This window comes from Gopherus evgoodei, chromosome 1, assembly GCF_007399415.2.
Source record: "Gopherus evgoodei ecotype Sinaloan lineage chromosome 1, rGopEvg1_v1.p, whole genome shotgun sequence".
NCBI lineage: Eukaryota > Metazoa > Chordata > Testudines > Testudinidae > Gopherus > Gopherus evgoodei.
The window spans coordinates 52,155,999-52,179,747 of record NC_044322.1 but is presented as its reverse complement, the minus strand read 5'-3'; the positions used below and the strand labels follow the sequence as shown (position 1 = coordinate 52,179,747).

The window sequence follows — 23,749 nt, the reverse complement described above, 5'->3', positions numbered from 1 at the left end:
TTGATGCCACGGCTTGATGAATTTCTCTCTCTTGAATCTTGATGGCACAGATGCTAGATACGTTGCGGCCATATTTACGCGCCATGTTGGAGACCAACATACTGTCTCTCAATAAGTCCAACACAGCCAGTTTTTCCTCCAGCATTGGAACAGATTGCTGTTTCTTTGGTTGAGCACCAGATGAAGAAGTTGGGTTGCGTTTAGGGGCCATGTTGTATGAAAAATACATATCTTTAAACACTAGAATCACACTCAGCGCGGTGAGATGCTCACACTATGAGAACAGGAACTGAGACTGACTGAGGGAACAGCAGATTCAGTCTCCCATCTCACGCTCACTCTGGGGCATACGCTCACTGAGTGGAATGGTGGGCTGAATCGCCCACACTACTGTATTTAAATTATTTTTCTTTTTTTTTGCTGAGTGCATATCATTGAACTTTTATAAGTTAAATGCATGTATGATGCGACTGCACTGTATGATCAACAGGGGTTGGAAATTTTAAGATAATTTACCAACGTGTTCATAGCCCACTTAGTAACTCATTTCTTTTTCCCTCTTCTCCCAACCATTCACACAGACCGAAAAAACAACATAGAAAAGACAAAAAAGAACCTATATAAGAACACCCATACTGGGTCAGACCAATGGTCCACCTATCCCAGTATCCTGTCTTTAGCAGTGGCCAGTGCCAAATGCTTCAAAAATGGAATGAACAGAATAGGGCAATTTCGAGTCGTCCAGTCTCAGCTTCTGGCAGTAGGAAGTTTAGGGACACCTGGAGCATAGGGTTGTGTCCCTGACCATCATGGCTAATAACCACTGATGGACTTATCCTCCATGAACTTATTGAATACTTTTTTGAACATAGTTATACTTTTGGTCTTCACAAGATCCCATGGCATTCCACAGATTAACTGTGCCTTGTGTGAACAAGTACTTCCTTATGTTTGTTTTAAACCTGTTGCCTGTTAATTTTATTGGGTGACACCTGGCTCTTTTGTTATGTGAGGGGGTAAATAACACTTCTTTATGCTCTTTCTCCATACCATACATGATCTTATAGACCTCTATCATATTCCCTTAATTATGTCTTTTTTTAAGATGAATGGTCTGAGTCTTTTTAATCTCTCCTGATATGGAAGCTGTTCCTTACCCTTAATCATTTTTGTTGCCCTTTTCTGCATCTTTCCCAACTCTAATATATCTATTTTGAGATGAGGTAACAAAAACTGCACTCAGTACTAAAGGTATGGGCATAGCATAGATTTATATTGTGCTATTATGATCGTTTGTGTCTTATCTATCCCTTTCCTAATAGTTCCTAACATTCTGTTAGGATTTTTTTTGACTGTTGCTGCACATTGAGCAGATGTTTCCAGGGAACTGTCCATGATGATTCTTAAGAACTCTTTCTTGACCGGTAACAGCTAATTTAGACCCTATCATTTAGTATGTATAGCTGGGTTTATTTTTTCTAACATGCATTACTTGGCACTTATCAACACTGAATATCCTCTGCCATTTTGTCACCCAGTTTAGTGAGATCCTTTTGTAACTCTTTGAAGTCAGGTTTGGTCTTAACTATCTTCAGTAATTTTGTATTGTCTGAAAATTTTGTTATCTTTTCCAGATCACTTGTGAATATGTAAAATAGCACAGGTCCCAGTACAGATACTGAAGGACCCCACTATTTACCTCTCTCCATTATGAAAACTGATCATTTATGCATAACCTTTGTTTGTTTATTTTAACAAGTTATTGATCCATGAGAGGCCCTTCCCTCTTAGCCTGTGACTCCCTTACTTTGCTTAAGAGCCTTTGGTAAGAGACCTTGTCAAAGACTTGCTGAAAGTTCAGATACACTATACGACTGGATCACCTTTGTCCGCATGCTTGTTGATGTCCTCAGAGAATTCTAATAGGTTGATGAGGCATGATTTCCCTTTGCAAAAGCCGTATTGACTCTTCCAACATAGTGTGTTTTATCTATGTGTATGATAATTTAGTTCTTTACTGTGGTTTCAACCAATTTGCCTGGTACTCAAGTTAAGTTTGACAGCCTGTAATTGTCAAGAGCACCTCTGGTGCCTTTTCAAAAATCAGTGTTACATTAGCTACCCTCTAGTCATCTGGTACAGAGGCTGATTTAAACAATAGGTTACACACCACAATTCGTAGTTCTTCTTCAATTTTTATCTGAATTTCTTAGACCGCTTGGGTGAATACTGTCTGGTCTTGGTGACCCAGATTAAACAGTAATATCAATATGTTTCAAAACCTCATCTATTGACACCCCAGTCTGGAACAGTTCCTCAGATTAGTCATCTAGAAAGAATGGCTCAGGTGTGGGGAGCTCCCTCATATTTTCTGCAGTGAAGACCAATGCAAAGAATTAATTTAGCTTCTCCACAATGGACTTGGCTTCCTGGAGTGCTCCTTTAGTACCTTAACCATCCAGTGGCCTCACTGATTATTTGACAGGCTTCCAGCTTCTGATATACTTTAAAACATTTTTGTTGCTAATTTTGTGTTCTTAGCTAGTTGTTCTTCAAATTCTTTCTTGGCCTGTTTTATTATACTTTTACGCTTGAGTTGCCATAGTTTATGCTCCTTTCTATTCTCATTAGCATATGACTTCCAGTTGTTAAAGGACACCTTTTTGCCTCTAACCACCTTTTTTTACTCTGATGTTTAGCCATGGTGGCATTTTTTGGTCCTCTTCCTGTTTTATTGATTTGCTGTGTACATTTAGCTTGAGCCTCTATTATGGGGTTTTTAATAGTCTCCATGCTGGTTGCAGGCATTTCCCTCTTGTGACTGTTCCTTTTCATTTCTGTTTGACTAGCTTCCTCATTTTTATGTAGTTCCTCTTTTAGCAGTTGGGTTTCTTTGGCATTTTTTGCCCTACAAGAATGTTAAATTCAATTATATTATGGTTGCTATTACTGAGTGATTCAGCTGTCTTCACCTCTTGGACCAAATCCTGCATTCCAGCTTAGGACTAAATCAATAATTTCTTCTTCTGTTTCTGGGTTTCAGGACAAGCTACTCCAAGATGCAGTCATTTAATGTTTCTAGAAATTTTATATCTGTATCATTTTCTGAGGTGCCATATACCCACCCAGTCAGTATGGAGATAGTTGAAATCTCTCATTATTATTGTGTTTTCTCCCGGAGCATTTCACAATCACCATCCTGATCAGGTAGTATATACCTACTGCTATTCTCTTATTGTTCAAGCACATTCTGCTTTTCTACTATCAACACACATGGCTGAAAAAGGGCCGGGATGAGTATTAAGATTTATTCTCTTGCCCAGCATACAGAGCAAGAGAGAATCTAAGGCTGTGTACTAGAAACTGTTATCCTTGAGACTGATCCCCAATTGTTCAAGTAACTAAAAATCCACAACTCCTAAAGATCAAAATCAAACAGAAGTATCATGATGGAAATCCCTGTCCCAAAAACCCATTGTCATTGGAAGCATCTTCTTTAACAAAGCCCTAGAAGACAGGATAACAAGAAGTTCTGAGGCCACACAAAAAACAAACAAACAAAAAAACAAACCTTATTTTGGTGTTGTGACTAGAATTCTGTTGTAAACCGTACAAGTTTGCAAGGCTTTGGGTCACAGCCTTGAAATTCCCCAAGAGCAAGATACTATTGAGAAGGGGGTCTTATGCCATAAATTCCTTTCCCATTTCCTTTTTCTCACCTTAAAAAACATCAGAACAATGAGGGATAGAGCAACAAAACTCCCTAAAACTAGTCAAAATGCTGACAGAAATGGAAGTTAAACAGCTCTGATGAAGTCCTGAATTCTGTTCATGCCCTGTCTCTGTTGTTTCTTTTTCACGTGGTATCAAAGTAATGTTACTTGTAAAATTTATACAAGTATTATCCACAAAAATAACTATGTCAAAAGAACATTATTAAGGTTACAAAGTCAAGCACTCAGTTAGGAAAGCCAGAATTAAGGTTGCCTGTGCAATGTTAATTTGACCCCCTTGTGGGTATGTATTATGATAGTCTTTAAATAAATGATGACATTCTATTTTTTCCACAGTCTCTGCTAAGCATCTGCAAACTGCGATTCTTCAAAAGCTTGTAACTTAACTGAGTGTGGCTGGATTTTCACAAGGATGGCAAACAGCATATTTCTGACCCAGATTTCAAGTCCCTGCCCCACAAGATAGGGATCCTAGAGCTGTTTAAAGAAAAGGTTCCAGAATTTTTTAACCTGGGCAAAACAATATATTTTTTCCATAACCTTGTTCTAAGAAACATCCAAACTGGCTGAAATTTTCCTAAGTAATTCAACCTGAGGGAGACAGCACAGAACATTTCAGCCAAATGGTTAAAGTTTGGCAAAGTTATAAGCAGAAAACAGGGTCTTATAATGGGAAATGTCAGGCTACTTTAGTAATATCCCACTGATCATTATTTTTAGATATTGCATCTTCTGTGAAAACAAAACTGTGACAAACAGCAGCAGCATTTTATAGATACTATATGGTCATGTACCATCTGTATTTGGTCGGTACAGGCAAACACTGTGATTTCCAAAATAAATACTGAATTCTTCCTAGTTTGGTGCATAGCTGTGTTCTAAGCTGGTGTTAATGAGAATGTTGGCTATTAGAAAATAAATACAAATAAGTTCTGTGATCTCAGACTCCCACTGTACGCTTAAGCCAGATGTCTGTCTGTCTGTCTGTCTGTCTATCGCCTCCTTTTGCTTCTTTATCAGAACATCTTATCAGTGGGGTGTAACCTGCAAGGGGACCTTTATACTTCTAGTCAGTTCAACTGTTTTTGGATTTAGGAAGTTAAAAAATGGAATATATACAAGAAGCAATGGTTGCCTTTTGTCATTGTCTTTTCGTGCATGATGTCAGTGTGTAAGATCTTTGTAGCTGGGTCCTTGGCTTACCTCTGTGTGAAGCATCTAATTCTTTCTGACCACTCTACAAATAATAATAAATTTTGTATACCACCTAAAATGCCTAGAAACCCAGTGGCTGAGTTAAGGACATTGTGTCAGTCCTAAGTCCCTTCCTTGTCTGATTATCTAACAATTATAACTTCATGTTCACTTTTTAGTTTTCAGTTTACATTTTTTAAATAATAGTGTAAGGCTAATTTTCTATTGCAACCAGCATCATCTTCTATATGAAATGGCTTTTGGGAGAACCTCCTACAAATATTGGTGCTGTTGACTTTTGTTATTTATTAAAAGAGGACAAAAATGTGTTTTCTACAAACCATTCAAGAAAATAGCTTTTGATTTCTAGTTATTTTGTGTTGCTTATTCTAGGAATGCTGCATTGCTGTCCCTCTTTCTCAGATTGTCTTCATCGAAGAGCAAGCAGCTGGGATAGGAAAAAGGTAAGGTGTGTGTGTCTCTTTCACTTTGGAAGCTTAGGCACATAGGTTATGTGCCATACTAAAGATCACACAAGAAGTCTGTGGTAGAGCCCAGGAATGTAACATAGATGTCCTGATTCACAATCCATGAAACCATTCTTCCTCTCTTACAATAAGATACAAGGATCAAATAGGATCAAATATGAAAAATTGTATATGTGTTACTTGATTTGCTAAATAATTGCTCTGTAATCAGTGATTAAGTTTGTGATTCAGTCTTCTGCTTTGTAGCAATGAATAATTGGTTTTATCTCACTTAATCAGCAGTGCCGTGGTGATAGGCTAGTGTACAAATTTAGATCTCAGACCAGGTCTCTTGCTCTGCAAGGCTGGTTGGGGGTAGGAACCCAGCAGAGAAGCATTCTGCTCAGTTCTCAGCAGGTGTAACTTACACCACTATCTAACTGATTCTGAAGGAGAGACCAATAACTGGGGCCCTCTCTTTTGACTGATAATTAGAGCAGTGTGATATGTATGCAACAAGAGAGAAGTTAACACCAAAGGAAAAATAAAGCATTTATGAAGAAGTGTGTCTGGTCTACATCTGCTTATGCCTGTGACCTGGATGTTGTAAGCAGATCAAATTGCATCAGCCTGCAGGGAGACATTATCCCAGTTGGTAGAACCATACATTGGGGCTTGCGAGATCTTGTGCTAGAGGATGTGACTAAATCAGAGTATTGACAAAATAGATATCCCTCTACCCCGATATAACGCAGTCCTCGGGAGACAAAAAATCTCACCACTTTATAGGTGAGACCGCATTATATCAAACTTGCTTTGCCCCCCCGTTCCTTGTTCCCAGACCGCCGCCTTGAGAGACCCCCAGGATCCCACCCCCTACCCAACCCCCCTGTCCCCTGACTGCTCTGACCCCTATCCAACTCCCCCGCCCCCTGACAGGCACTCACTGGCAGTGGCGGGAAGCAGAGCATCCCGGCCCCAGTCTGCTCCACCCTGCCAGCTCCCAGCCACGGCGCTCCGCTTCCTGCCGTCGGTGAGTGCGGAGAGGTTGGGGAAAGGATTCCCCCCCGCACTCGCCAGCAGTGGGAAGCGGAGCAATGCAGCCCCAGCCCGCTCCGCTTTCCTTGCCCCGGCCCCAGCCGTGTCACTGGGAGGTGGCTGGGGAAAGGTCCTGCACTCACCTGTGGCGGGAAGCAGAGTACCATTGCTGGGAGGTGGCGGAGTGGAGCTGGCTGGGTCTGGGCTGCTCCGCTTCCCGCCGTTGGTGAGTGCAGGGAGGTTGGGGAAAGGACGCCCTCTGCCTCACCAGCGGCGGGAAGCGGAGCGCTGTGTCTGGGAGCTGACGGAGTGGAGCGAGCTGGGGCCGGGCTGCTCCGCTTCCGCCACTGCTGGTGAGTGCTGGGGGAATCCCTTCCCCCAAGCTCCCTCCCCCGAGCGACACAGCTGGGGCCAGGGCGAGGGGAGCAGAAGGGGCTGCTCTTGGCCCTCTGCTAATCCCTCAGGCCACTCTGGGACTGCGGGGCCCCCAAAAGTGCCCTCCCACAGCTCCTGCTCCCCAGACCATCCCCGAGACCCTCTGCCCCTTATCAAACCCCGCAGCCCCAGCCTGGCCCGGCATCATTAACACGTTGCTCAGAGCAGCATGTCAGAACTTTACTGTGTTGTATGCAAACCCGCGTCCTATCGGGTCACGTTATATTGGGGTAGAGGTGTATATTATTAAAGATGGACGAGAATAATAGAATTATTGTGATGAAGTGAGATGGGGGCTATTATATTTGCTGAAACAGTGCTTGTTCATGAGTTGTTTTGCTTTTGGGCTTCATTCTAGACCATGTTGCTTTCATGCATCTGTTAGCCTAGGATGTTGGTTTTGGATGAATTCATATGCAAATTCTTCTGCTGGCACACAGGGTGAGATAGGTTAAACGTAATATCGAGACCTTTTTATTTCCATGAGAAAGGTAGTGTGTTTTGGCAGCAGCTATGAATCACTGTAAAGCCTTTGGGGGTTATGTTGTAGGTTGGAAGCCTTAATCAAAGGTACCACTTGACAGTTTGTAGTTCCATTTCTTTTTCAGAAATCTTTGTTTGAACTTCTAATATTTATGCTAGATCACCTTTCTGAGAGTTGATTGTACATGTGTTTTATTATTATTGAGGTTTTACATTTTTTTAGGAGTTACAGTATTTTTAATATGGACATTCTAGTATAGAGATAAAATATTCTTTTTTATATTCTATTATTCTATTATTAATATTATTTAATGTACTTGACTTTTATGAAAGTCCTGAAGGATTATCTGAAATGGTCTGAATGTAAAATAACGATCAGTTTTTTAGGGGCTTAGGTAATATAGAACTAGGTTAAGCTTTTAAACCTGACTTGCACAATTAAGAAATATTATTTTATAAATAAGGGATATATTTTTTTTGCCTCCTTGCTCTCTCCCTACACCTTTCCTTAGTGCCAAAATAGTGGTTCATCTTCATCCAGCTCCTTCAAACAAAGAGCCTGGCCCGTTCCAGAGCAGCAAATATTCCTACATCAAACTTTCTTTCAAAGAACATGGTCAGATTGAGGTATGTGTACATACAGTGCAACCATATAGGTGGGATGTTTTGTCACAAATATTTCTGCTCTCCCAGTATTAGTGATACTATTAATCTTACAGTATTTGCTGTGGACCTGTGTGTGTAGGAGGCCCTGTTGTCAGTTAATAAACCATCACAAGCAGCTAGCATTAACCCAGACTAAATGATTGGAATTACTCCAGTGCAATTTCATCCACGTGGCTGGATTAACATAATCTCATGATAACAGTAAATAACTGTTATCATGAGATTATCTATCATAACTGCATTGCTCAATTTTATTTTAAAAAAATCACCTTTGGACAGATACTGAACCTGGAAATTTCAGCCTCATTAAGTGAAAGTTCCGGAAAGTTATGAATGTCTGGAAATGTGTTTAGAATGGAAATAAGTAATCATGCCCGTTTAACTAACAATTGTTACAGCTACCATTGAAATGTATATGATTGCATGGTCTGTAACATTTTTTTTAATCCTAAAAAATTAAGAGTCCAGTATAAATGTGACGTTATGGCATTTGATATTCAGTGGAATTTGTTTTGTTAATCACTGAGATGTTAAAAATACTCAAAAATATTCTACAAAATTTAAGTTGACTTTTTTTTTAAATATATGCAGTTCTATAGACGGTTGTCAGAAGAAATGACACAGAGGAGATGGGAGAACATGCCTGTTTCTCAGACCATTCAAATTAACAGGGGTTCACAGGTACTTACTAAATCCTTGATACTCTCTTCTGTATGTTAGACTTAGGTTCAGATCTCCAGTCTATTGTGTCCATTTTGTGCTGTCAACATAGCCATTGCCTATATCAGCTCCCCCTCGCCTCTGGCATTCTGAGGTCAGACAGGGGGCATGGCAGAGTGGAATTCCACCATGGCTGCTTCTCCACTGGCATAAACTGGAGCTGTTCTCTTGCAGTTCTCCTTTGTACTGGGGCGGAGCAGTTGGGTATCCTCACTGCATCTGAGAAGAGCTTCGGCACAATTGGGAACCTGCCCCTTAGATTATGTAGTTAAATATATTCAACATAGAGTTAATGGTATTCTTGGAATGGCACAGAAGCGAGGAAATTCTAATTTATGAGTGAATATGGTGTTTGGTTTGATGTGCCATTTGTAGTCTTTTAATTATGCTTAGGTATTGAAGCTCATGATGTAAAATAATCACATTCTGTTTAGAAACTTCTACAATATGAGACACACAAGGAAGATGAAGGATGGAGTTTCAGCCTTAATTTTACCCTTTCTTGGTTTTGTGGGTTCTAGACTCTTGACATTGCTTTAATATAGTTGCTTGAAGCCTGTGTGCATCGTGTGTGAGTAGCTATGATTTAAATGGACAGTTTCGATTATTGGGAATATCTTCAAGATGTGTGCCTATTGGATTGCTTTCCTTCATCTGTTTCTGTATTTTGAAATTATAAACTCTTTGGGAATATCGTCCTTGTATTTGGAAACTGCTGGTGACATTTTGAGTACAGCTATCATATAAATGAGTTACAGTAGGGAGGATGGTGCTGTTGTCAATGGTGACAGAGAATAGGAGGAGACGGAGAGAGTTCAATTTGGCAATGTTAAGTTTAAGTTGCCCATGAGACATCTATAAGAAGATGTTGAGACTGGCTGAAATACAGATTGGATGGAAATAGGTCAGGAATGGAAAGGTAGATTTGCGCATATATATGTAAAGGTGGTAGTTGAAACCACGTGCGTAGATGAGATTTCCCAAAGAAAAGGTGTAGACCAAGAAAAGGAGGGAATCAAGGACTGAGACTTCTGAGACACAGAGAGTTGGAGAATCTAAAAGAATGAGCAGAGAGATGGTGAGAGAACCAGGAGCGAATGGAAACTCAAGAGTTTGGAGGGTTTTAAGGAAAGAACTATTGGGTGTCAAAATCAATAGGGAGGACAAGGAGAATGAGGGTGGACTTAGAGACCTGGAGGCTAGGCCAGGAAGAGGCTGATAAATTTCATATGACTCTCCAATTTAGTAAAAGGATATCACCCCATATGTTGTATGTATGTGTCACATGCTATCTGTATGAGGCACTATCAGTAAATGGGATGAATGTCCAACTTTCTAAATGTACCCTTTTAAATCTCCCCTCAGGGTAACCTATTCAGACTGTGATGGAGAAATGGGGAGAACAACTTCCTAAGTCCAGGATCCTTACTGAAAATGCTCTACCTCTAGGCTTGCTCCAGTTAGACTAGGAAAGCATCAGTTTGAGCATCCCAGCTTATCTCTACTCTCTCTGTATCATACAAGAGATGCCATGTTCTATATCATTATATTAATAGTTTAAATAGCATGTTTGTCATGTAGCGTTCTGTAGCAAATCTCTATTCAGTGTATTTTTATTATTTGTAAAAAGTTGTTCTAGATAAACTATGACCTTGATTTAAGGAATGTTATTCAGGAAATTAGCTGTATTATAGATCATTGACAGTCATTACATTTTACTTAGTTCTTTGTGGGACATTTTCCTTTGTTGTAAATATAAACTCTTTCCCAGGGAGGTGAGAGAACTCTTAACATTTCCTTCCTTTTCTTTTCTTTAAACTATTTTCTTTTGCAGGCAGGAAGAATAAGGGCCGTAGGAATTGTTGGTATTGAGAGGAAATTAGAAGAGAAGAGAAAAGAGACTGACAAAAACATTTCTGAGGTAAATACTGCTCAAGTTTCAAGGTCAGCCATCTGCATTCTCTCAGACTTTCTTCTAGATGCAGCGGTGTACTGTTTCATTGTAGAGAGTTTTAAAACTTGGAACCAATTACTCGCGTGTAACTTACAGTTATGTCTGTTTAACTAGCTTATCCCAGGTGTTTAAGAATATTTCATTTAAATGCTCCCTTTTGAGAACGACATTCATTGGCACCAAATGCTTTCTGTGTTTATGGATTTCAATACAATTGAAAAGCAAAGTTCAATGGCCTTTCATCGGGGGAAGCAGAACAAAGAGCCTTCTACAGAGAGGGACCAGTCCAATAAGACTATTGTCTTAGCAGGTCTAATTATAGATCAGTTGAGGATTAGGTATTCATTTACCAGGTGTATTGTTCAAAGGAGTTTTATATATGTAAATAGATACATTTACTGTGTAATAATTAACAGAAATTCATATTTTTAAATTTTAATTTGAGTTTATAATTATGTATGGCAAAGTGTTCAATAATCAGATGTCACAGTAATTTCTGCAAAAATATTGGCCAAAGAGAAGACAACCGCTTCTCTCACAAACAGTCCCATAGTTGAATTTGAGATATTACATGTACAACAGAAGCTTATTTCTCCTCTCCCCACCTCATTCTCTTCCTCTCCTTAAATCCTTTTGACCAGTGTTTCTCAACCTTTTTGATACAGGGACTGGCTTGCTGCCTTCCTCAGCTGTGTCAGGGAGATCTCAGGGACTGGCAGTGGTCCACAGACCAGTAGCTGAGAAACACTGCTTTAGACACTATATCTAATGAGACAATCCCGAGATTACAAATAAAGAGAAGATTATACTGGTTTTGTCACAGTAATAGAGATGGATTTGAAACATCAAGAAGTCCTCATTAACTATAGCAGATTCATTCATATGGCAACTGTTTGTATCATAACATTGCAAAATAAAAAAAAGACCTCATAGATCCAGTTTACAGGAAATTTGTGCCTGTTTTGTGAACACTTTTACTGTGATCTTTCAATTATTACTAGCATTAAAGGTTTTTTGTTTTTCTGCTTATTTATGAAGAAGGTAATGAATGAAGTTACTTATGTATATAATTCAAAAGGTATTGTCTCGTTATTTTTTCCTCACTGACTTTGTCAGAGAGTAAAAGAAATCCATTTGTGTGAGTTATATGAACAAAGGAAAAATGTGATTTGTGAAATCCTGCCTTCCCTCAGCTTTAAATGTTATAAATGACTTAATTTCAAAAGTGGTGCCCTGGGTTCCACGAAAAGGTTTCCTGCGTCTGCTGTTCGCTGCTGATAAGAATCCAGTTCTTTAGCCTTTTGTTTATCTGAGGAAGTTCCTGTTAGGTGTGTGCACATTCCCCTTTGTTTCCAGGCCTGCCCTGAGTGAATCGGTCAGAGGAGGAACTATACACAACATGCTATTTATTTAGCTAAGTCAAGGATTTTTTTTAATGGATAATGTTTTCATGCATGTTGTTGAGATTAGGGTTAAACCAGTAAAAGCCTGGATATAAAAACTTTTTGTTTGTTGATATTAAAATTCAATGTGGTAAATGCTTCTTAATTCATGCTAGTGCCTGAGAGAGACATTACAAATTTACTGAATTTGGCAAATTAGCAAGTAAGTCAACAAATACTTTTACAAGAAAAGACACTGTATCACAAATATCTGTGCTCTGACAATGGTAATTCATTATTCTATGGAAATATATTATAATTTCTTTAACACTCCATATTAAATTTTTGCCAAGATATTTGGAGAGTGATTGTCATTTGACTACAGTAACTCTCTCCACTTAACATCTTCTCTCTTAACATTGTTTTGATCTTATGTCCCTTCTCAATTACAGAACATGCTCCATTTAAAGTTGTGCAAATCTTCGCTATAACGTCATTTGGCTGCCTGCTTTGTCCAGAGCTGGCAGCCCCCCTATCAGCTTCCCTACGCCCTCCCTTCCCCCCAGTGCCTCCCGCCCACCAGCAGACCCTGTGGATCAGCGCCTTCCCCCGCCTCCTGCCCGCGGCAATCAGCTGGCTTGCGGCATTCAAGAGGGAGGGGGGAGGCACAAGGACCCGGTGCACAGGCTCCCCCTCCCTCACCTGCCTCCCAAATGCCACAAACCAGCTGATTTCCATGGGCAGAAGGCAGGGGATGGAGCGGGAGTAGCGAGGACACGGCATGCGGAGTAAAGCGGGGGAGGGAAGAAGAGACAGGTTAAGGATGGGGGCATGGGGGGAAGAGGTGGCTTGGGCGGACCAAGGGTTGAGCCCCCTGCCCCTGGTGTTTGCAGAGTAGGGGAAGCTGCTTGTGGACTAGCAAGAGACAAGCTGGGTGAGGTAATATCTTTTATTGGACCAACTTCTGTTAGTGGAAAAGACAAGCTTTTGAGTTACACACAGAACTCTGCCGTGCTTTTGTTACCTTCAGATTAGACTATAAAATTGTTGATAGCTTGAGACCATAGACTGGCTACATTTGCGGTCTGTAGAGGTGTTCTAGTTGGGCTGCCCTCTTTATAAAAGGGAGGTGCTGTCCTCACGGAACTAACTGTGATGGTTCTAGGGTTCTGGGGCTCCCCACATGCATTCACACACACACTTGGTCCAAAATAATCTAAATTAATGACCACCTGGACACATTGCAAAATCCATTTATTAGAGAGATTTTGAAGGAGGGTTGAGGATATGTCCCTGAGAGGGTAAAAGTGCCTTTCTGTGGCATTGATATATTGATAGGCTAAATTCACTTTTTTCATGTGTATGATTATTTTTATGCTGTTGGGTGGTCGTTGTTATGTAATTGTAAGTCTGCTTACTTGTTAACACACTGAGAGTATTTTTGTTTTTTATTGTTGAAATAAAATATGAAAAAGTGAAGGGCTTATCTAGTGTTATGTGCTCCATACAGCAATTTTTATATTTGAGAACTTTACAGCTTTATTAAAGTAACTTGCATTTTAAAAATCCTGAAATAAATCACTGTCCTGTGGTGGAAATCCAAATTTTTACACGTTTTTGTGGAAAAGTTCCATAAAAGTTCTTTATAGTAAAAATCTGATACTCTATAGAAATATTTTAATTTCCCCCTGCTTTTATCAGATCTAGCAAGTACAGATTTTATCACAGGTACCTTTTATCTAATAACCCATCTCATAAGCCTGATTTCAAACAAGCCTTAACTGGGATCTTGTTTTGTGTCAGCATAATTTAGCTCAGTTAGACATCTATGTACCTAATTGCTTCTGAGAATCAAGTATTTAGATGCATAAATTTTCCCCACAAATAATTTTCAAAGCTTTATGTCTTCTCAGTTCAGAGTGGTGTGAAATGAACCTAGCAATCTGTCTCCCTTGTTATTTCAAAATAATCTGTGAACTTGCCTGCTATTTTAGCAACGCCTACTGATAAAAGGCAGAATTGTGATGTCACTATGAGCATTTCCACAGTTGTATTGTAGGCTCTCTACTGGCCAAAATAAGATTATTGGTGTGTGTATGCGTATATGTATGAATAAAAAAAATACACCTAACGTTTTTAGGAAGAAGGGGTAAACTTGATTAATTTAATTTATTTCAACTCTCAATACTTTATCTCCCAGCTCTGTTATTTACATTTTGTAAATCAGTATTAAGTAGAAATTAGTGTGTGTCTTCCATGCAGGAAACCATAGAATTGTTTTACTTTCCTGTATACTTTCTGTTGTCTTTGTCTTGTCTGATTTTGATTATAAGCTCTCTGTGAAGGAAAAGTGCCTGTTTGTAAACCAAAGTGTGAATTTATAACTCTAAACAGTTTGAAATGATAATGTCCTGGTCTAAAGCATTAGGTGCCCTAATATTGTTCAGAATTCTTGGAGTTTAGGAAGATCATTGGAAAAATTACTTCATTAAATCATTTAATTTCTTAAGGCAGACTATATTATAATGTCAAATTTTCATTTTAGGCTTTTGAAGATCTCAGCAAGTTAATGGAAAAGGTATGGGATGTGACATTTACCAGCACATCTGTCTATATTTATACCAGTTATCTAACTTTTAATCAAAATGTCTGAATACACTGCTGAAAGCTGACATATTTGTGGGTGTTTTGGTAGGCTAAGGAAATGGTCGAGTTATCCAAATCAATAGCTAACAAAATTAAAGAAAAACAAGGTGACATCACGGAAGATGAGGTAAATATGCTTTCTTTCTAGATTTGACAAAAAAGCATTTTGTGAAATATCATTGTGTAAACAGCTAATGTGGTAATATTCATAATACAATTAAATAATATTTTATTAATGTCCCATTTTTTCTTGACTTTTATTTAATGAAAAGCTTTCTTTATACAATATATCCGAGCAGTGGGGAGAGACAGTCAGTCCGTTTGAGACCTTGTTTAAAAAATAATTACAACGAAGTGATTACAGGATGTGCATGTCTCTTCCCCACTTAGTTTGCTTTAAAAGGGTCAGAAATGCAGGTTCCATTAACTAGGAGAAGATGACAATTTTCTGGGTTTTTTTGGAGATTTCAGTGTCCCTTATAAATTTCTGAAGACTTGTATACAGCTTGCCACCATTTTGATAAACGTATATTTGGCATTGTGTATTTTCAAATCTCCCAAAAATGCATTGAGGTCTACTATAAAAATAAAAGTGTAAATTTTTTTTAAATAGAACTATGAAATGATTGACACAACTTACTTTTCTTTTTACATAGACTATCAGGTTTAAGTCTTATCTGTTGAGCATGGGTATAGCTAACCCAGTTACCAGGGAAACGCATGGATCTGGCACACATTACCATATGCAACTGGCAAAACAACTAGCTGGAATACTACAGTCACCACTAGAGGTAAAGCACCTGAGATGCTCTTTTTGTGCATGTAGATGAGTTTTTAATGCAGTGCATTTCAGTATCATGGACTTCGACAATGTCTCTTTTCAAGATCTAAGACTTCAGTAATACAACCTCAAATTCAGCTTTTAGAGGAGTCGTCATTTTGTCTTTTAAGAACATTTATTCTCTTTCTCAGCACAAATATCTAAAAGGAACTATGGGAATTCATATTTTCAGTAATGATTTCTCATGTTTCACATAAGGGAGTTTGTGTAATAGTTCTTCATAGGTCTGAATTAGCAGTCTCTATCCCTGGTGACTGTGGGTACAGAATTCACCCCTTACCACGGAACTGTGCTTCTGAATCTAAGCTATTATTTTAAAAAATATGTTTCTGATCTATATGATTGCAATGCTGACTTTGAATAAATGAATAGTGCATAAACCAATTGAGAGTTGTCTTCCTTGACTCAAAAGTATGAGCAGCCCCATTAAGCACAATGGATTGCTAACTCTGAAACCTAAAAATAACCGTTTCAATGTAAACTTCATATATATCACTGCTATAATGCTGGCTACTAAACAGATTTTCAGTGTTTCTGTTTAATTCAATAAAATTTCAGTTTTTAATATATCTGAAGCTTACATCTTTGAAAAAGAATATGTGCATTCAATATATATGTGAAAGTCACATAATGTCTCTTAGATTATTTTTTTTTTTAACCTTACATTATGACCCTGTGAGTTCAAAAAACAGAAGCTCGATTAAATGGTTAATAGATTTAATATAATGAAATTCCATGTACTTTTACTCTAATGTGTATCTTAACCTTGAAATAATTCACACTTCTTGAATTTTAGAATTGGTATTCTGCAATTTTTGAAATTATTAAAGAAAATTACTGTTTGAACACTGACCTATAATTTAGATATTACTGGTCTTGTCTGTGTAGGTTTTTAAATCAAGCTCATAGTTTATCTTCTCTGCTTTAATGTGTCACGTGTTGCTTAAAACTTTCATCCATCCAAATGTTTTATTATTTGCAAATTAGTGTGCTCTGTGTTCTAGGTTAATACTATTTCACTTATTGGCCTCATGTTTCCACAGGAACGAGGGGGAATAATGTCACTTACAGAGGTATATTGTCTAGTAAACCGGGCTCGGGGATTGGAGGTAAGGGACTGGGTCTGTGGTATTCTTTGACAAAATCTGCTTGAGAAGGTACTTTAAAGAAAGAAGTGTTAAACAAATCTTTAACTGTCCATCACATGCAGTCTAACTGCTTAAAATGATGGATGAATTGCTGTTCTTGTAATAGAAAATGGAGCTTTGGGAGGGAGAGAGGGAAGGGGAGGTTCTCCCTTCCCTTCTCCCTCTCCCTGCTAATATTTAATCTTTGGCCATTTTCCATAGTATGTCATTCTGATGTGCCACTCCTGTAGTACCAATAAAGGAGGATGAGAGCTAGCATCAGAAAATGAAACATACAAAAACAGGCAAAATAACAGGAGAGACAGACACAGAAATAATAAATGGGGGGGGGGGGGAAGAGAACCAGTAATCAAATAAATTACCTGAAGAGAGAAGTCATGAACAGAGTAATGTGGAAAAGAATGAGAACAGAAAATGGAGTGTAAGGGTACGTCTACACTACAGGATTATTCCGATTTTACATAAACCGGTTTTGTAAAACAGATTGTGTAAAGTCGAGTGCACGTGGCCACACAAAGCACCATAATTTGGTGGTGTGCGTCCATATACCGAGGCTAGCGTCGATTTGTGGAGCATTGCACTGTGGGTAGCTATCCCGTAGCTATCCCATAGTTCCTGCAGTCTCCCCCACCCATTGGAATTCTGGGTTGAAATCCCAGTGCATGATGGTGCAAAAACAGTGTCGTGGGTGATTCTGGGTAAATGTCGTCACTCATTCCTTCCTCCGTGAAAGCAATGGCAGACAATCATTTCGCGCCCTTTTGCCCTGGATTGCCCTGGCAGACGCCATAGCATGGCAAGCATGGAGCCCGTTTTGCCTTTTGTCACTGTCACCGTATGTGTACTGGATGCCGCTGACAGAGGTGGTACTGCAGCGCTACACAGCAACATTCATTTGCCTTTGCAAGGTAGCAGAGATGGTTACCAGTCGTTCTGTACCGTCTGCTGTGCCATTGTAAATTGGCAATGAGATGACGGTTATCAGTTGTTCTGTACCGTCTACTGCTGTCATGGGTGCTTTTGGCTGACCTTCGCTGAGGTCGGCCGGGGGTGCAAAGACAAAAATGGGAATGACCCCCCTGGTCCATTCCCTCCTTTATGTTGTATCTAAAAATAGAGTCAGTCCTGCCTACAATATGGGGCAAGTGTACTAGAGAACCAGTGTATCAGAGAACCAGAGAGCACAGCCGCTCTGTGTCAGATCCCATAGAAATGATGAGCTGCATGCCATTCTAGGGGGTGTCCCTGCAACAACCCCACCCGTTGCTTCCCTTCTCCCCCAACCTTCCTGGGCTACCATGGCAGTGTCCCCCCATTTGTGTGATGAAGTAATAAAGAGTGCAGGAATAAGAAACACTGAGTTTTTGTGAGATAAAATGAGAGGGAGGCAGCCTCCAGTCCAGGCAGGACATTAAACGGTAGGGGAGAGAGGAGCCCAGCATCCCACTGCTATGGTAGTCCAGGCAGTGCAGAATCTTTTCTTTAGACATGAAAGGGGGGGGGGGGGCTGATGGAACTCAGCCCCCAGTTGCTTTGATGAGGACGGTTACCAGCCGTTCTGTACCATCTACCGGGAATGACCAGGAGTCATTCCTATTTTTACCCAGGCGCTCCCGGCCGACCTCACCTGAGGCCGGCCCGGAGCACTCAAAGGATGACGAGGACAGCTATCAGTCCTTTTTGTACGGTACCATCTGCCGCCGGGGAGGGAAGGCGAGAGGATGCTACTATTCATTTCCCCAGCACTGCGTCTACCAGCAGCATGCAGTAGACATAGGGTGACATATAAAAAAGTCAAGAAACGATTTTTTTTTTCCCTTTTCTTTCACGGGGGGGAGGGGGAGTAAATTGATAACATATACCCTGAAACACCCCGGACAATGTGTTTGACCCTACAGGCATTGGGAGCTCAGCCAAGAATACAAATGCTTTTCGGAGACTGCGGGGACTGTGGGATACCTGGAGTCCTCAGTACCCCCTCCCTCCCTCCGTGAGCGTCCATTTGATTCTTTGGCTTTCCGTTACGCTTGTCACACAGCACTGTGCTGTGGACTCTGTATCATAGCCTGGAGATTTTTTCAAATGCTTTCTCATTTCGTCTTCTGTAACGGAGCTGTGATAGAACAGATTTGTGTCCCCATACAGCAATCAGATTCAGTATCTCCCATACAGTCCATGCTGGAGCTCTTTTTGGATTTGGGACTGCATCACCACCTGGCTGATCAGAGCTCCATGCTGGGCAAACAGGAAATGAAATTCAAAAGTTTGCGGGGCTTTTCCTGTCTACCTGGCCAGTGCATCCGAGTTCGGATTGACCGCTCTGGACAGCACAGTGATGCACTGTGGGATACCGCCCGGAGGCCAATACTGGCGATTTGCGGCCATACTAACCCTAATCCGATATGGTAATACCGATTTCAGCGCTACTCCTCTTGTCGGGGAGGATTACAGAAACCGGTTTAAACAGCCCTTTATATCGATATAAAGGGCCTCATTGTGTGGAAGGGTGCAGCGTTAAATCGGTTTAACGCTGCTAAAATCGGTATAAACGTGTAGTGTAAACTAGGCCTAAGGATGAGAGAAGGCTGCAGGGGGAGAGGGATGAAAGGCAAAAATCCAATCGTGCACTACATCGTTGCTTGTTCTGTTATTTTTTTCATCTGTAGTTGTCTGTTTTGTTTCTGTGCATGTGTGAGATACTGTGTATTTAACATGTAAAATGTGAGTAAATATGTTCTTCTTTTTAAATAGTTGCTCTCTCCAGAAGATTTAGTAAATGCTTGTAAGATGCTAGTGGCATTGAAATTGCCCCTAAGGTAAGAGTCCTTCATGTGCATTTCTAAATAAACTGTCAACGTGGACCCTTGAGTCCCTTGCACAGACACAGTCTTGTGAAATGCCTTACCTTCCAAAATCCATTTTAATGTAAAATGTGAACCTATTTCTGTGTGTTACTTAATCTTCTAAGAGGTCAGTCAGCATTCATTCAATTTCCTATGTAATTTCCTTTAAGTTCATAAACATCACTTGTCTATTGATCCAACTTACAAGGACCCTCTTGCTGTACTTTGTGAGCACCTTGCACTCTTTAATATGTGTTTATCCTCGTAAAACCCCTGTGAGATAGGTAAGGATTGCCCCCATTTCAGAAATGAGGAACTGAGGCACTGAGAAACTAAGGTATTTGCCCAAAGTCACGCAGGTAATGAGGAGGGAATTGAACCCAGATTTCTCATGTCCCAGGGTTGCAACCTACCCATTGGACCATCCTTCCTTTCCACAGATGTGACCCTCAGAAATAGTTTCACAGGGTCTTTCTTCAGGTGCAGTTAATAACACTAATACATACATACATCCACCATTGTTTTACAGCGTGAACAGAATTTACTTATGTTTCATGCAAAACTAAATTATATGATCCCTAAAAAATGCAAATGTGGCTGAATTTAAGTTCCTGGGGTTTTATCTGCCAAACATATATTTTCAGGATGTAAAAATAAAACCACTTTGGTGCATCGCTAATATCTTGGTCACTTTGTTCAGTTAATTATTTTGTTTTCATTTTGAAGATTCAGCAGTTGATTTTTATGTTGTTCAGTTTTGCTCTTTCAATTTTTTTCTTTTAGTTATTACAATAGATTGGTTGACATGTTATCATTTTAGATGTGTGAAACTAAGAAACTGCTAAAATACACACATTTTTCCATTGTTGATTTGCAGCTTTGGGTTTTTTTGGTCTTTTTCCTTTGATTTTTAGGCTTCGTCTATTTGACAGCGGTGTAATGGTGATTGAGCTCCAGTCCCACAATGAAGAGGAAATGGTGGCTTCTGCTTTAGAGACAGTATGTGAACTTCATTTCCTCCAGTAATCTGTCTGCTAGGGAAACTGAGACACATTAGGTGTAAAACTTGAGGTACAGGATTTCCTTTAGAGCTTTTGAAATTTTCCACTTCCAAAATCCTAAAACAATATTTTTTTACTTAAATAACATTTTTCATCTTCAGAGAGCTGTACATACATTCATCTTAGGGCAGGTCCAGGTCTACTCTACCACTTAAGTTGCTCTAACTTACATCACTTAGGGATGTGGAAACACCACCCCCCGCTTCTGCCGGCCAGGCAGAGAAGTATTGCGCTGTCCACACCAGCGCTATGTTGGCAGGAGATGCTCTACCACTAATATAGCTTCCACTTCTCGCCAAGGTGGAGTAATTATGTTGACAGAAGAGTGCTCTCCCGTCGGCAGACCGTGTCTACACCAGACATGCTGCGCCAATGTATCGCTGTAGTATAGACCCGATCTAGATCACTGTTCACTCCTCAAGGAATAAATCTCTCTTAGGGTATGTCGACACTACCCGCCAGATTGGTGGGTAGTGATTGATCTATCGGGGATCGATGTATCACGTCTCATCTAGAACGCGCTCCCCGTCGACTCTGGAACTCCACCAGGGCAAAAAATGGAAACGGAGTCGATGGGGGAGCAGCGGCCATCGATTCCGTGCTCTGAGGATGCGAAGTAAGTGATTCTAAGTCGATCTAAGATACGTCGACTTCAGCTATGCTATTCTTGTAGCTGAAGTTGCATATCTTAGATCGATCGATTTCCTCCCCCCCTCCCTCCCCATAGACCAAGCCTTAGAGCTCTTGTCAGACTTCATTACCTTAAAGTCTTTCCCCAAATCTTTTGCATAGTAGGAAGAGTTTATTTGATGGCATGGTATTTGGCCCATACATTAAGTAACTAAATTGGACTTCAGATTGTGTATGGTTTGATTGAAAGTATATTTGAAAGCAGATATTAAATGTAGGTATGGAATGTGTGCTTGTTTTTGCTTGTATATGGTAACAGAACATAGTATGTGCAATATATATTTTACATTGAGTTTGTTACTTTGAGGAGACTGCCTGTGTTAGAGGGTACTGCATAGAGGTAGCTTTGATTCATTAAAAGGAGTAGTAGAGCACAATATAGTTAGCTGATACTGGTTCTGATCCATTTTGATACCTGAAATGCTGTTACTGCCGCATCATCTGCTGTGTCTTCCTTGCATGTTATAGAACATAGCACACACTCTTAATTTTCGCAAGCTGAGAAGGCTGCATGTTGGTGTTTCCAAAAGAAAATAGTCCTGTCAAGTTAGAAAACTTAGTGCTACCAGATTCACCTTTGCTCTTGAGACTTGAAATGGACTCCTCAGAATAATGTATATAAAACCAAATGTGCAGAACAATGTTCCTTCATTAAAAGGGACACTTTTAAACATCAAATACTTTCTCAAAACAAATGCCATAGCTATAATGTAAATAACACCTTTGATTATTAAGACTGAAATATTTAAATACTGATTTCTTTGAGGACATTTCATGCATTTTTGTTAATTTTCTGCATTTCTTTCAAGAAAATAGATTCATTGGTTCTCCTTTTGTTTTTAGTCAATTTTGTGGTGATGATGTATTAATTTGTTGTCTTCAGCAAGTGTGCTCAGCACTGTAAAAAAACACAATCCCTTCTTCAGGCAGCTTTAAGCAGCAGGTCAGACATACAGCGAAGAAGGTGGATTTATCACAAAGTGGTGTAGTTTTTTGACATAACACTAGGCTTCATAGACAAATATGCTGTAAGGAATGGACTTGAATTAAGAAAGATGGATGTCTTCCAAGAAAAGGAAGCCTCAGGGATATAGGCATTGAAGAAGACACAAGTGGGATACGGTTGCAAAAGGAACAGGAGTGAGGTGTGAATGGGCGGGGGGGGAAGATGATAAGGGGGAAAGGAGTAAGAAATGATATTGGAAATTAGTTAGGAGCACGCTTGTGTATAGCTTCCCAAGTGCAGTAAGATTGTTTTTGGAGGGAAGATGAGAGGAAGCCAGCGTGAAGTTTGAAACAAGGGCGTGGAATGGTTTGAGTGGCAGGTGAGGTAGGAGAATCAAAGGGGTCAACAACATAGAAGCTAAAGTTACTTGGGATAGGTGGTTGGGAAGGAAAATTATAATGACCCATGGGTCATATTAAGTTGTGCAATCTACTCAGTATGCTCTGTGTTTCACCCCTAGGTTTCAATGGTTTAGCTTTACGACATCCAAATATAGTGCCTACTTTGATATGAGAGTCTGTAAAGGATAACTCCAACATAATTAGAAATTACAATGGATAGTGCAGAATAAATCCCTCAAATTATGAGGGTTGCAGGAGAAGGCATGTATGTGTGGGTGCGGAAGGCTGCTTGAACCTGCAATAATGGAGAAATATAAGAACAATTCATTTACATGAAAACACGGCTTCTCCTGGGCCTTCCAAAGTCCTGAAACCTAACGGAATGCTGGTTTTCACAAGTTAATACCAGCAGTGGGCTTTTTGAATTAATTAACCCCAATTTCCCACCCTGCTTCTGGGTGATGTCAGCTTCTAAACTGAAGACCCTCCAACTTTGGTGCCTTTCATTTCCTTTTCCAAACTTCATTGTTTACAAAATCACTTAGGAAAGACTTAGTATAACTGTGCTGTATAACTATTAATTGCACAAGTATGTTGCTATTTATGGGCTATTTTTTTCCTCATCCACTTCTCCCAAGTTATCTTTACACGTACACGTACACATACACACACATGAAAAAGAGACACACAGTTTCATTTGTTTGACTAGTTTCTATCCTTTCTGCGTTCTTCCTTTTTCATCTTAGCACACTTCCGGAACGCTAAATAGTGTACTGGACGAAAATTGCCTTTTTTTTTTTTTTTAAACAAAAATGCAGATAAAGCAGTAGTCTTCACTAGGTATTTGTTTCCAATTTGTAACGGTTAACCCTCTGAACCAAGTCTGAACTAAAATAATGGAGAAAATTATTTCATTCTGTAGTAGAAAGGAAAAGATCAACACTATTTTAATGCCATGCTTTTCTCTCTGATAGGTATCTGAAAAAGGTTCTCTTACAGCTGAAGAGTTTGCTAAGCTTGTGGGGATGTCTGTTCTTTTAGCCAAAGAGAGGTAACTATGATAATTTTCAATAACTCCTTGATTATCATATTGCCCTTAC

At 39.8% G+C, this 23,749-nt stretch overlaps 1 protein-coding gene across 2 annotated transcripts in view; it reads left to right on the top strand.

The window, feature by feature from the left end:
• VPS36 (vacuolar protein sorting 36 homolog) overlaps positions 1 to 23,749 on the top strand; it is a 29,634-nt gene that overhangs the window by 3,413 nt on the left and 2,472 nt on the right. The window contains exons 3-13 of one of the 2 annotated variants that reach the window (XM_030564114.1): positions 5,322 to 5,392; positions 7,864 to 7,978; positions 8,609 to 8,698; positions 10,572 to 10,658; positions 14,619 to 14,651; positions 14,769 to 14,846; positions 15,376 to 15,510; positions 16,604 to 16,633; positions 19,460 to 19,524; positions 20,466 to 20,550; positions 23,624 to 23,700. In XM_030564114.1, the coding sequence (XP_030419974.1) occupies positions 5,322 to 5,392; positions 7,864 to 7,978; positions 8,609 to 8,698; positions 10,572 to 10,658; positions 14,619 to 14,651; positions 14,769 to 14,846; positions 15,376 to 15,510; positions 16,604 to 16,633; positions 19,460 to 19,524; positions 20,466 to 20,550; positions 23,624 to 23,700 (866 nt within the window). Of the gene's footprint in view, positions 1 to 5,321; positions 5,393 to 7,863; positions 7,979 to 8,608; positions 8,699 to 10,571; positions 10,659 to 14,618; positions 14,652 to 14,768; positions 14,847 to 15,375; positions 15,511 to 16,603; positions 16,670 to 19,459; positions 19,525 to 20,465; positions 20,551 to 23,623; positions 23,701 to 23,749 lie in introns of both variants that reach the window. The other variant, XM_030564105.1, reaches the window with a different exon arrangement.